Source organism: Necator americanus, chromosome I (genome assembly GCF_031761385.1).
Source record: "Necator americanus strain Aroian chromosome I, whole genome shotgun sequence".
Taxonomy (NCBI): Eukaryota; Metazoa; Nematoda; class Chromadorea; order Rhabditida; family Ancylostomatidae; genus Necator; species Necator americanus.
In genome coordinates, this window is record NC_087371.1 from 25,899,135 (window position 1) to 25,914,060 (window position 14,926).

A 14,926-nucleotide genomic window follows, 5' to 3' on the forward strand; every position below is an offset into this window, starting at 1 on the left:
GAATAAATTGCCAGCTTCATTTGTCGCGTAACTATTCTTATTTCTAGGTCAGAATAGAGATCTATTGTCAACTTCAGCAAAGTATTAATATCTACGATTATGGATGAACGTCCGGTTTTCTACTCCAGATTTAGCCACCTCACACTTTTTTGCTTCCGAAGTGCAAAATGGTGCTGCGGAGGCAGCGGATGAGAGATGTAACCGCAATTTAACAAGAAATCACATCGCTGCTCAGGCGCCTGGGAAAATGAGACTTTTGACAGTGGAAGAGGACGAGGAATAAGTTTGTTCTGTTTTATGACGTGGGGGTTATTGAAGGAAATCACAAAGCTCTATTTGAAAAAATTTTAAATAAGATACTTCACGGGCAATTTTCACACAGATCACGTATATATTGGGCCATCCCATGGATAATGCGATCTTTTGTTTGCACCGCAAGAATATTTTTTGTCACGAACAAGTGCATTTTCAAACGAAGCACTGAAAATATACGAAATAGCTGGAAGACGACTGCAAAAAATGAGAGGGGGCGTTGTTTTTAGATTGGAAAGAAAGTTTTGTTTACTTTAATTTCGTATAAAAAAATAAAAGAACGGTTCACTATCCCACCCTGTAGTAGTGATCCCCCTTGTAGTAGTGATCCGTTCATCGATCATTTCGATTTTATTGGTCTTCGTCTATTTTTATCATAAGAAGTAGCAGAAATCTGCATACTGGTTCTTCGCATGTGTATAAATAGTCGTTTCCGTAAAAAAAAATATAATAAAATATAAATACAATGTAACAAAATATAAATATAATATAATATAATATTGATATAATATAATAATATAATAAAATATAATATTGTCCATAATATTAATCACCATGAACTCGAATATCGATTGAGATATGTGTTCTTCTAGACTCGATAAAAGAAAGCTTACCTACGACGTTACGAAGCCTACGCTACGTATAGGGCCAAAACGACATGAAGCACGGTGCAGTTACGTAAGCGGCTGCACTCGAAGCGACGCGATGAAGCTAGCGGTTGGAATCGAGGTGGGACCATGGCGAATTGCAGCTAGCGATGACTGATTCTAGCAAGGGCCCACCCTCGATCCTAACCGCTACGCTCCACAGCAACGCATCGAGCGCAGACGCTTACGCAACTGCACCGCACTTCATGCCACTTTGATCCACGATTTTGATTTTGTTACAACTGTACTGACATTTTGCATCGAATTTTGATTTTGTTCACATAACACCTCACCAGGCTGGAAAAATCGTGAATAAAATCCCGTGCAAAGTATACTGCCATGTTATACGTCCATAATATGGAGACGTGGTGGCAACATGGTCAATCAGTTCTTTCGGAATCAAAAACAGGAAAAGGGGATATTGCTAATTTACTTGAAAAATATTTTTTTTTGCAAGCAAAATAGGGGAAGCTGTTAATATTATTCAAAATCGGAGTATTTTTTATTTTTTTATTTAATATGCAGTTATAGTGGCCATGCATGAAGCGGGAGAAATGAGGGGGAATTATCAACGTTTGTCGACCCCATCCGTATATAATTTCCGCACTGAGGCCAACCTTCGAATATGATGTGCTTCTCCCGCCCCAGAGAACCGTTCACTGGACTCTGTGCTTGGTTTTTTCCCTCTCAGAAGTGATCATTTTACAGATACCCACATTAAAACAAGCGATTACCTTCAAAATCTCTTTGCTTATTTTTTTTTCATCTGACTAAAATGACAGATGACATTACTTAATGACATCGGTAAATTTCCAACAGCACCGGCCTCTCTAAACACGTTCGGATCCACGGAACGTGCACATTCGCACGCACCAAAGTGCCAACCCATTAAGTTAACTACAGATGAACAGTGTACTGTAGTAAAGAAAGAGTGCACATTGAACAGTCGCAGTGATAAGCGTCCTTGCATCGTAAGAGTCACGCAAGGAACGGTAGAACCGGCCCTTAGAGGTGGGTGTTGCGGAAAAAACCCTCCTTTCTTTCTTTCTTGAAATCTAAGTTAATCTGTAATCAGATTGAAGTCCTCTGCTAATGAGGAAAAAAAAAGAAAGAAAAGGAGCGCAACAGAAAATGGAGAAAGCGAGAAGACGATGCAAAATCATAAGTGGGCGACATAAAAATATCTCGGATGGGAAGGACATTTTACAGATTTCTCGTATAGTCGATAGAACTGCTGTGTTTGGGATGCCATAATCACTGCTATGTTTTAAATATATCAGAGAAAGTAATGTCCATGATGTATCTTTTTTTAGTCGAAAGATTTTCGAACTTTTTTCTGTCCTCGGTCAATAATGCGACCTCCCTTATTATCAACAACTTTCCATGTAGTGGCTGAATTTTCAATTCCAATCTCCTGCAATGGAGATGTTTTTTTCTATTTGAAATAATGTGAAAACATACTTAAGAAGGAGAGCCGGATGTGGTGTAGTCAGCAAGGGGTTTGGCTGTGATCGCACGATTGACCGATGGTCAGGAACAGCCTCAGTATCAACTAAGACTTTCAAATCTCAGGAGTCGATAGATTGATACCAGAGTTGACTGGGAGGAGAAGAACACTGACGTGACACATCGGCTGGCTCCCGCAAGTCATTGTGTGGGCTAGAGATGCGTTCGTAAACTTCAAAAGATTCTGAATTAAAGCCGAACGTGTAGACGCATCCCATAGTGATCGATCCACGCCGTACGCGCTGCTTTCCTTCACGCTTTAAAGCGACATTACTTTCCGCTATCAGTGGAGGTCAGAGGAATTTCCTACCTAACAGCTCTGACCGAATCTGAAGAGGGTGAACTCTCTTCGAAACTCCACCTTAATAAGAAAATCATACTAACCTTGGGTTTGGTTCTCAAATAAGAAAAGCCATAGAACGAACTATTCGTAAAGTCACATGCCTTTTGAAACACCAATAGGGGAAGAAAGCATTCCAAGTTTGTTCGGTGGCGTTTTTTTCGAGCCTTTTCGCTGCTTGCGACAAAAGCGGTTTGTTTGACTGTTTGATTTGTCATTCGGAAATCAAAGGAAATCGCGGCCGAGGCTTGACAACACATTGCAAGAGCTTACATAAGGTAAACACAGGCTTCGAATGGCGTAGAAATGAAAATCCATAGAATAACGAATGCAAATAAACAGAAAATACATATTGAAAGAATAAAAATCTAGTGGAAATGGAAATATAAAACATGCGAATGTACTCAAATACGAATATTGCAACGTGAAACTGTTAAATGTGAAACGATGCAGATATCGAGAATATGCAGAAGACGTACAACGAAAACACAAAGAAGATCTCGTAGCTGATGCACAGCTGCTTACCATCTGGACGTGCAGCTAAGAACCATGAAAAAGTCGCTTCCTTTAGAGAGAGAGGAAAAAACGACATTTCAGGAGGATTCACATCAATGCGCTATTACGATTACGATCCATTGAATGTGAGCAATATTCAATATACGCTAAAAGAGGCGATTCTTTTCAAATTTGAATCGTGAGAATTTTTACGGAGTTCAAAGTGCTGTAAATAAGAAAGAAGCTCACATTCACTTCGGCAAAAAAATCTAAAAAGAATCCGTTCTAAGCATTATTACACATTATTACTAATTTTTATTACTCATTTTTACTTTCATTATTCTTCCATTATTCGGCATAAAAAATAATATATACCAACAATATTTACATAAAAATATAACAATATACATAAATAATCATATAATCAATATACATCAATAATACGTAAATAATCATATAAAAGTAAAATAATACGTTTCAAACTTTAAATAATGGCATTTACAGGAAAATACTGAAATATTCCTTCAGTGTCCGATAATAGCTAGAAAACTAAGGCAAACAGCTGGATTGGGGACGCGTTCGGCTGAAATGCGCGGTTCATCGAATTTTTTGAATTCGCATTACTACAACTTTACACTTTTACAACTTTTATAATAACTAACACACGTGACAGTTTCTTGTGGAGGTCTGTGTGCACAAGGGAAGATAAGCTCATTCCAAGCGCTAACTCTTATCGTTATCAGTTGAAGAAAAAGACGTCGTATAACTTGAAAATAGTTCCCGTCGGTGAACATGAAATCGAGCGATAAACCTCTTGATAAACCCCCCAGAGAAATTTCCCACCGGGCGCAGTTTTATCTGACAGGAAAGCGAAAAACTCAGGAAACAGTTCTGAACGAATTGCCAGGAAAGTGTCTGAGCGCCTGTTAGGAATCGTCCTTGGACATTAGCACGTACTTCCTGAATGAGCACTTACCGAACAGGAAACATCCGCAATTCCGTTAGGATTTCGCTCTGCAATTGCACACGTCTCGTTGCTGAGCATCTTTTTTCATGGTATCTCCTTTTTTTGCGCCCAAGGTAATTTCTGAGATCCTATCAATACAAAGACGAAAACACGATTGAATCTTCCTTTTTCTTACGGCTAGGATAATTCCTGGGATTTTATCAACGTAAGGGACAAACAGGGTTGAATGTAACCCATTTTCCGAAATAGAAACCTGATTTCACACGCCAGGCAATCATATATGCGCAAAAATGGCGCCTTCTTTTAAAATAATAGACACGCTTCCCTTGAAAGAAAAAAAAACAACCAACAGCAAGAAAAAAGCACAAAAAAATACTGCAAAACTCACGACTTCTCAGTTTCATATTGAATGCTCGGGAAAAAAATGTTTGTGTCGAGACTAAGCGGACTTCTACACGAAAAATAAGGAGAACTGTAAAACAGCGGAAATTATTGTCGGGTCAAAACGACATGAAACACAGAGATTTGCGCGAACGGCTGCGCTCAAAGCGGAGCGGTGGAGCGTAGCGGTTGGGATCGTGTAAGGATCCACGCTACCGCCACACACCTCTGCAGTTCGCCAGGGTCCCACCTGGATTCCAACCGCTGTCTCCACCGCACCGCTTCCGAGCGCGGCCGCTTGCGCAACGGTCCGTGCTTCATGTCGTTTTTACCCAACTATAGTACATTAGCGCGATGCACTAAGTGGAATCAAAACGGCATGAAGCCGGAGCACTTACATGCGCGGCTGTGCTCGCAACCGTAAAGCGTAGCGGTTCGGATCGAGGGGGACACGTTTTAGCAGCACTCGTCGCTGCAGCGCGCGGCGGTCCCACCTCGATCCCAGCCGCTGGCTCCACCGCGCCGCTTCGAGCGCAATAGCTTACGCGATGTCACCATGCTTCATTGACGTTTTTACCCGACTGTAGTTGATTTTTATCCCTTCGATGTTTTGGAGACCATCTATGGTGGATTCGACAGGTGGCGTCAACCACTTTCGGGATATGCCGCATTATGGCAACAGCTCGGTTAGCGCTAGAAGGGACGAACTTTCTTTCTGGTTGGGTGTTGGGCGGGTATATGCATCTACTATGGGTATATGCATATCTTTTGGATCTCAAGGATTTTTTTACAAAGCAGTTGCAAAGAATTTTGTCTAAAAAACAACCACAAGTAGTAACGAATGCATATGTATCGATTTTCCTTCAGAACAGGCTTCAGGATCGGACATTTTTTTATATGGGAAAAGTGGCAACACGTTGGTGGAGGTTGGTAGCGTAGAAAGAGTCTCCCGGATATACTCGAACTTCGTCGCACGGCCTGACATGTGGTCAACAAGAAGTTCTCGAGCATGATGCGATCATGTGTCACGAAAACTATTTGTGCCGCAGGTCCGAAGCAGAACCGCCGCGGGTCCTGAACAGCGGGTGCCGCCTACCCGTTTCTCGAGGAGGCAGCTCACCGCAAATGCGTCGGGGTGAGGGAATCCGCGGGAAAGGTAGAGATGAGGTTGTAGATTGCGTGATCAGGGGTGGTTCTGCTCGCTCTCCTTAACAGGGTGGAGATCGCCGTTTTTACGACGATTTCAGTCGCAACGCGCCAGTCTTACGCACGCGCCGCATCCAAGTGCGAGCGGTCGAAGGTCAGTGACGTTTCTCGCCAATCTGTTCACGTGAAGCCAGGGAGCAGGGTGCTGAGGGGACCGGAACGCGTACAAAGAGGAGCGTTCTAACGTATCTCGTAGGACGTGAAGCAGTTCCCACGCCATTTTCTATGGCGATTAGGGAAAGATGAGCGGAACCACACCGGGTACCACAATCTGCAGCCTCATCTTTAGCTTTCCCCGTGGATTCCCTCACCACGTCAGATTCGTGGTATGCTATTGTTGGCTTTGTAACCATGGTATGCACCTATGGTCTAAAAACACTTAAGTTCTTCTGTTTTTGATAGACAGAATGCTACTTGCGCTTTTAATATATTTATTTTATGTTCATATTGGACGATCAAAATGAACGACATGAAATAACGGCATATCGTTAGTAATTCTGCTTATCGTCCGTCAATTTATCATCATTCCCATTGCATTTCATGCATGCTTCCCATTATTCACGTCATTGGAGCTGATGGTGTTCTAAATGTTTGTCTTTACGGCTGAAAAGAAGAATTTCATAAGGGGAACAATTTTGCTGAATGGTTCTCTGCATAGAAGATACATGACATAACATAACGACTTTTTCCCGTACGTCTCCTTTTCCGTAAGTGCAGAAGAAGGCATACGAAGTGGATTTAAAGGCACCGCCTCACGAATCTGAGGTGGTACGGATTTCAGGTGGAGACTTCCTATACGGGGTACACGACTCCGTGTAGGCATAACCTACCTAGAACCTGCACCACCCCAAATTCGTGTGTGATACCTATCAATTTAAGGACACCCGGAGGGATGGAAGGTTTGATTTTCACTAGATCAGTTTCGAACCATGGATCAACCGCAGAATCTCGTACACCAGGCCCCTGAAGTTCTGAATAGTTTCGGTTTTTTCTGCCGAAACTTCTCCTATAGCGTATAGGTCACAAGCGCCCTTCAAAAGCGGGAATTCCCGATGTTTCTTTTTTCAGTGGATCCAGTTTTTTCCATAGGAAAGATTCAGAATGTAATTATCGAGAATACTAGCGGAAACACGAAATGTCACATACAAAACCAGGAAAGAGGGGCTTTAAAAGTTCCGCCTAAAGGCTTCTTCCAACTCTTAACAGTTCTCTCTCTTAACAGGTTCAGTTCATGCAACTCTTAACACTCTCATAAGCGATTAAATCCACTTTACTTTCGTTTTCGTTTCACCACTCCTATTGATGTGAAGAGCTGATGATGTGAACTAACGGTTCCAGGATTTTCGGGTTTGTAGGGGCTACGCTACGTTTGCCATTTTTGAAAAATACAAGCGTCTGGAATCCTTCCCGTCTACGGGGAATTGTGGAGAAACTTCCTCGAACGTTTACTTCATGATCCAAAAATTTCTACTAGGTTCTATTAGTTCCTTGTTAGTTCCTAATTCTTATTTTTTGATTCTTAATCCTTGTACCAGTTCCTTATTTGTCGTCTCATTTTAGATTCAGGAGTTTTTCTATCCGCCTACGAGAAAAGTACATTGAACAGAATTCATAAAGTTCAGAATTCAAAAACAAAGTGCAATTTTATTTTTATATTTAGTAAGAGCTATTTCTAATTCAGGAGCAGCCAGGCGCCTACAGTAATCTGAATTTCTCTCGCAGCTGCTTGATTTTTGATTGTTGTACTTTATTGATTGCCCAATTTGGGATCCGAAATAAAAAAAAAAACTCATAAACATAAACAGAGTATAGTTATTACGAATACAGACACAAACAGATAGATGAACGAACAATCTGAAAGTTTTTTCTGTTTACGATCACCTACGACTTGCGACAATTCTGGAAGTTCGTCATTTGGAAGAAAAAGTTTGGAAAGAGTTAGAAACCGGTTCAAGAAGTCTCGATACGCGTTCTCAAAGAACTCTTTCATGCACTTATCGTACCGTAAGCGCACATATTTCTAACGGGGTGCATCCTATTGAGCACTTAGTGCCGCCACTTGAGCGTTTACTTCTGTTGTAGTTTTCTTTTGCATGAATTTTGTCTCTTTTCGCCTTCAATGTGCCTCTTTTCGAGGTAAAAGTGGCCAGAACTCGAATGTGACTGTGAGACATCGGTTTAAGAGCACTTTGATCGAACGAGTAGCATGGTTAGAAGTTTTGAACTGCGAAAGAGCTGGTTAAGTCGTAAGGATTAGTAGAGGTAGTAGAGGGCCGGAACCATTCTCAGCTCTCGGTAGATTCAAGGAAGGATTCAAATCTTTATTAGGAAAGAGAATCTGTACCCGAACAATGTGTTATGGCAACTCCTCAGGCATCGCAAGGCCTATCACAACAATTTCGCTTCGGATGCTTCTTAGTTGAGCTAAATATGATGCGATGATCAGCTGCGTAAACAACGAGGTCACGAGCTTTTCCTGTCCTTCATCGGATCGCTACCGTAGCCGCCATCCGATTGGCTTGATCCGCTCAATGGACGGCGTGTCTCGCGACTGGAATTTGAAAGCTTTCTGAGAAGTTTTTCCACTTAAGAGGTGCTTTCAGCTGAAGAGGGAAACGACTCACATGATGTTGGTTCTGGCCTTTTTGATGCTCCTCACGAGTTGTTGTTTTAGTGACAGCTGACAACAGGCGACGTGGTACACGGTCTCTGTAATACGTATTATGTGTGGGTGGTTACCGTTCTGTGTACATATTTGAGTTCTCGAGGGTAAAAAAACAGTTAGTTAGTTTGGCCGAATAAAACAATGATCGGGAATGATGGTGAAGATCATTTGAGGGAACAGAACCGAGTTGTTCATGAGAATTAATCCATCTTCGAGGAATTGGGTATGTCTTGGGTTGGACCCGTAAATGTATCATATTCTGCTTTTAGCGGCGCTAATATATTGGGTTGAGGAATGGAAGCGTTTTTTTCAAAGCTATTTTTTATTTAAAAAAAACAGCAAATCAATCGATATTATACTATACGTCATTGCTTATGACCTCCTTCATTTGTTCAATAATTTCCTCAATGTTCCAGATTTCTTCAAAGGATTTTTTTTCCCAAAAAATCTTCTGATGCCTTATTGTACGATTTCTGTACGTTAAAGAAGTTTCGCGAGCAGCTTCATCGCCCTTAGCTCCTTCTTGAGATTATATTCCATTTATTATTCTTGACAAAATAAAGCACAAAAATTAATGAAATTCAAAGATCAATACTCACTGCTTTGTTAAAGGAAAATCGTTTTTCAAATGACGTGAACGTGTTTGCCAATGTGTTATATTTCCGTTTGGATTTTTAAGTTCGAATGGATGCTAATGAATTATTTATTCCTCGACCAAACACGTGCACAGAGTCTTAAAGTGACGAGCTGAAGGAGAGGGAGCGAACTTTCGATGAAGGACCTAAGCGGAGCGATTTTGAAGAATTTGTTAGGAAGTTTTCCTCGTTGGGAGGTTTTTCAAATCCGTATGAAGATTTGAGTGCTGTGTTTTATTATTATTTTTTTTCACAATTATGTCTTAAATGAACTTCTGTCATTTAGCTTCCTGCTTTTAATTATATCCGTTGACTTTTCGGAGGTTACACTTCCAGCTCTGCGTGTGACTGCGGGAAAATTCCTCAAAGTGCAGATGGATCATCAAATTTGAACGGAATATTGAAATTAAATTACACTCAATTCAGCAAAGTCAATCTATCAGTCAAATTTTCTCTCTTTTCTGCGTCTCACACAAAAGTTCAAAATGCACACCGAACACGAAGGAAAAGATCGTGGAAAAACTGATCACATTGCATTTTTTTAATGATGAAATTTAATGTGCTTCGAAGCGAACGCCAGTTAAAAGATTTGCTTCATATTTACCTATCTATTACTATTTATTACTTACTTATTTATTACTATTTATTATTTATTTATCACTATTTATTATTTACTTGTTTTTTTACTGTTTATTATTTACTTATCGTATACAGCAGGCAGCGGACAAAAACAACAACAAACGATAACTTTTTTCTTCTCTCTCTTCAGTAGCAAATAGAGAACAAGAATCTCTCTTTTTTGTCCTTTATTTGCCGTCGAATTTTTTCGTTACAGGCCAAATAGGGGCGAGTTTGCCGAAGGATTACTGTTTCTGTTCGGCAAATACTGTTCCACTACTGTTCTCGTTCATCGTATTCAAGGTGATTCTAGGGAGTTACAATTTAGTTTAATTTAATATTTAGTCAAATACGAACCAATTATTACTTAATAGAAATTTAGTTTAATTTTAATATTTAATTCTTTTCCAGCCAGTTGAAGGGGACGATGCGGACATTTAGAACGGAGGATCCCAGGAAAAGGGGAAAATGTCACAAGGTTCACATTCACACAGGCTTAGATTTAAAAACATGTCAAGAAGCCTTCTATTTTCTTTGTCTATGAGATTGTTTTTTTTTTCTTCAAAGGTTTTACGACGAAATGACTAAGAAACAGGAAAGAAAGAAACGTTCTTGACCTCTGCTGCTACTAGTAATGCGATTAAAATTTAGGTGCAAAACGAAGGACGAAGAAGCTGGTAGAAATAATAAATACAAAAGAAACTCTTAGAAAAATGAAATAAGAAGTCTTGCTCAAAAGTGGTGTCCACTAGGGAATTTAGGAAAAAATTGAGGAGGTTCATAAGCTTTCAAGATGTTGGTTTTTTAAGTTTTGATTTAAAGTTTCAAATTTTTTTCTCTTCTTTTTTTCAAGTTGTTTCTTCTATTTATATATTTATTCATGTACACCATTGGTGCACCAAAAAAAAAAGAAAGAAAAAAGAAAACACACTTGGCCTGAGTCAAAACATTTTAAAAAAATGGTACTGTAATATAATTACGTTAGAACAAATAGTTGTATATAGGCCAAGCGAAAATCCCCCAAATAGTTTACAAGTACTTAGAAATAGAATGGTTCTCAAACAAATCGAAAGAAGAAGCGTATTTGCCAAAGCTACCAAACCGCTGAAAGGCATCACCCCACAAATTTGGGTGGTACGGATTTCAGGTGGGTTATGCCTATACGGGGTAGAGAGTGTAGAGAAGAGGGTGATTCTGTCCATTTATCCGTCCCTGTATCAATGGATACGAACGATGCCGGAATGCTGTTTCTTATGGGGGACGTCATAAGAAACACCGTTACAGGGAGAAATGGACGGAATCACCCTCTTCCCCACAATCTACGACCCCATCCGTATAGGCGTAACCGTCCTGAAACCCGCACCATCCCAGATTCGTGAGGTGATGCCTTTAACGCTAAAGCGTTAGGAGAAGATTAGTTGAAAAAAGAAAGTGATGAGGATGAAAGGTCTAAGGAGAGGAAAAAGGAATTCTTGAAACGGACATTGACAGCCAAACTTCATTTTATTAAAACAGTCACCGACCCATTTCACTGAATTTGAAGCACGTTCACTGGAACGTTGAAAAATGAAAGAGTTCATTTCACTTATGTTCACTTATGCCTTTTTTTCTAGGTTCTTTCAAAATAGGAACGTCCTTGTCAAGTACGCTTGCAGGGCAAACCTGGCTGCATAAAAGTGGAGGTACAAGTATGTAAATGATCGGGCAAGAATGAAGAGAATGAAAGAAGTGGCAACAAACCATGACTGGAAACTCTGTCGGAATCTTTGCTACTGGCATGGATGATGGCTAGCACCGGTTCTTCTTTTCGAACATCCTCAACAACTACTTCTGTGATCGGGAGCACACGCATCCATTTGCTCTAAAAACCTTATTTTCATCCAGGAAAATTTGCACATTTATAAACTGCAGACGCATTTAAAGTTTCATATTTGTTTTTTAGCTTTAGGGAGCTTGGAAAGAAAGTGATCGCCAAATTTTACATGGGAGGTTTTACATGAACAAAATATGTCAAAAAATATTGGGATGGTTTAGAAGTTCATGTATTTAGTAAAAGGCATCACCTCAAGAATCTGAGGTGTCGCCATTTCTTACTAATTGCCGTAAAAAACGGCCCGGAAGATACGGCTTCAGGCGTTCTGGCGCACTATTTTCTACAAGGAGTTCGACTGGAGCGCGCCAGCCTTGTGCGGCGCCGCATCTTCCGGGCCGTTTTTTACGGCAATTAGGAAGAAATAGATGGACCTCAGATTCGTTGGGTGATGCCTTTAAGGGTACTGCTGACAAAAGCAGGAGAATGCTCTTCTTGGATCATTCCTGGTCGAGATATGTATTGCGTTCTCTTTATTCTCAGAGGTTCTGGATAGGCGGATCATCTCTAACTGTGATCTTCATGTAGATCTACAGTAAGTAAGATGTAGAGTATGCCACTTTTTTTAGAACATTTTCAACGAAGCAATTCCCGTTCACTTTGGTCACAACATTTCCGGATGCCTTTGGTGATAAATCTTCTTTGAAAATTCGTCGATTAAAGGCCGGCCCTGAGGAATAGACGGTGAAGTAATGAACGAGTGAATGGTTCCAATATTTTGAATGTTGCAATGCAGAAATGTAAAAACTATTGTTGTTTTCTTTTGTTAAGGGGAAATTATCATGATTTTCGCGTGGAGCGGAAAACACAGCGAAATTCTATAGTGCAGGTTGTAGATTATGGGAACCAATGTGGTTTCGCACATTTTCCTAATCTCCGTAAAAACAGCGTGGGGATGGCGTTCTCTCCTACGAAATTACTAGCAAGGCCCACTATTGTGTACGCGCCGCGTCTACGAGCGAGCGGTCGAAGATCAATGATGTCTCCTTACCAGTCTATTCAAGTAAAACCAAGTGTTGAGGGAGCCGGAGTGCGTGCAAAGGTGAGTGTTCTGAAGTACCTCGTAGGAACTCCCACGTACTTTTTTCAGGACGACTGGAGGGAACGGCGGAAACACGGTCGTTTACGTAATTTATGTACAGCCCGAAGTTTATGTTTTTTCTGGGGTTTCCGCACCATGGCAATCCCCCGATACGCTGCATTTAACATAATCTGTTTCTCATGAAACTACAAACCTTGCAATCCCTTCGAGCATTCCGTGGAAGAAGCAGTATCAACGTTTGGAAGACAAAAATCACATAGTCTTGCATAGCTTTGTCGGTATTGAGCCACTGAATGTGTGCAAAAAGCAGCAAATCCCGGATGTCGATGCGAAGACCCTGGCGTGAGGTCATTTCAGAAACGAGTAGAAAGCAGGAAACAATTCACCAACCTTCTCTCTGAATAGAACTTCATTCTGCCGTCTGAGAACATCAATGTGTGGAGCGTACTGTTCGTGAACTCGCTGCATTTCATTCACATATTCAGCCAAAGTTTGCATCTTTTGCAGCGCGACTTCGACCTTAAAAAGTGCTTTAGACAGATGAGTAAAGATAGAATTAATTTCCGTAGCATTAGTGTCGAAATAGGGATTTAGCGAGGATGCGGTAGGGTCTACAAGTATTGTCTAGAGGTCTAGACTCGGACTAAGCGGCCTTGGATTTCTGACGGGACCATGGCGACTCTAAAATCCCATTGACTCGTTGACTCTAAAATTTCTAAGTAGACAGGTGCGGGATGTGGTCGTTTTAAGCAGTTCGTTTTGGATCTTCGTCCTAGTACGTTTTGAGCAGGGAGAAATAATACGCTCGTCGGTTCATAGTCGCCGCCAAATGTGTAAAGCAGGACAGCGCGACGCGTCTGCTGGAATCTACGCTGCTCGACACGTTCTTCACTGTCTTCTGTAACATTCGAAGCCACGTCGCACTTAGCCGGCTGAACATATTCTGCGCCGACCATAACTCTGAAGTCTCACTAAATTTGCTTTATGAAACAGACCTGCTTCGCTTGAAGGCTGTCCGGCTCACAACAGGATTGGATAGCTCGCAAGAGCAATGGGTACTGTACTACTCGTTGTACGGGCTTAATCATACGGGATTCGTAGGAACAGTGCTGTTCCCTGGATTTGTTTGCCGCCTTAAAAAGACTATGGAATAGTAGAATTCTGCTCAGCAGTTCACGGAATATCTACGAAGAACTCGTACCTCCAAACTGGACATCATCTCTTTCCTTGATGGTAATTCCTGGAGTAGACGTAGATATGCTGCAGCGTATTCCGCGTACACCTTGAAGTCACCACAGCGATTCACGAACAAAGCACAGACCCTGATTATGGCGTCCTGTAACGAAAACACTTCTAGTGAAGCGTAATTTCAACTTAGCTACGGTAACGTACCCTTACAAGTGGCCGGGCGCTGGTATCTCCGCTTCCAATGTCTCCAAGAGCTTCTTCAAGTGATTCGAGGAAGGAGATCTATGCGAGAGAAATAATAAAATCTATTTTTTCTTTCTCTGAAAGGGCCATCGACGACGACGTGTTCGGTCGGGTTGCAGTGACGCGCGTGCACAATTTCTTCTCGGGACCCACACCCTTTCCTCTCTGTAAATTTCCCCAGTGAAACTGGCCATCCGCGCTCACCCCGTTGAACACGTTGCCGCCAAGTACATATGTGTGTCTCAGTACCTGCATTTTCTGCAATCGTAGTGCAGACTCCATGATTTCACGAACCGATGGTATGGATAGGTATCGATCAATCATCTGAAAAGTTCGCTCGAAACATCTTTTCTTTTGCTTTTTTCTCGCTTTGCTTCTTTTTGTTAAAAAAACAAAAAACAAAAACTGTTTGCGAAAGGCAGATCTTCCGAAGGAGACAACGAACTTCTCTGAGATCATCGACGTATTTCTTCTCTGTTTGAAGCAATTCCTCAATACTACGCAATAATTTCTCCTCCGACTTCATCCGTGATACCTCTGAAGCGGCTGTTTCAGCGGCCGAAGCGCAAGGTTTTGGTGGTCGAGGTTTCTCCGGAGTGATCATCTGAAAAGTAGGGAAATGCGCCAGAATGTCTCATATACGGCACACAAGCAACGAGTGACACCCACCTTCACTGAATCCGTGCCGGATTTTGTCGGTCTTCTACCTTTTCTCAGTCGAATCAACCGACCTTCAGTCAGGAGTCGTTCAACGTCGGCGGCCGATGCCACCTTTAAGGATATTCTCATTACGCCGGTAAACATGAATTAG

General features: G+C 41.4%; 1 protein-coding gene across 2 annotated transcripts in view; it reads right to left on the bottom strand.

Moving 5' to 3' along the window:
• Positions 1-8,317: 8,317 nt before the first annotated feature.
• The window catches only part of RB195_006885 (uncharacterized protein), a gene marked incomplete at both ends in the record, with an annotated part of 35,744 nt that continues 29,135 nt past the window's right edge, over positions 8,318-14,926 (bottom strand). For both annotated transcript variants that reach the window (XM_064180221.1, XM_064180222.1), the window contains 11 exons: positions 8,318-8,405; positions 8,479-8,563; positions 11,513-11,633; positions 12,878-13,021; positions 13,075-13,203; positions 13,680-13,817; positions 13,886-14,020; positions 14,077-14,154; positions 14,365-14,439; positions 14,561-14,719; positions 14,785-14,886. In XM_064180221.1, coding sequence (XP_064037110.1) covers positions 8,318-8,405; positions 8,479-8,563; positions 11,513-11,633; positions 12,878-13,021; positions 13,075-13,203; positions 13,680-13,817; positions 13,886-14,020; positions 14,077-14,154; positions 14,365-14,439; positions 14,561-14,719; positions 14,785-14,886 — 1,254 coding nt within the window. The remainder of the gene's footprint in view (positions 8,406-8,478; positions 8,564-11,512; positions 11,634-12,877; positions 13,022-13,074; positions 13,204-13,679; positions 13,818-13,885; positions 14,021-14,076; positions 14,155-14,364; positions 14,440-14,560; positions 14,720-14,784; positions 14,887-14,926) is intronic.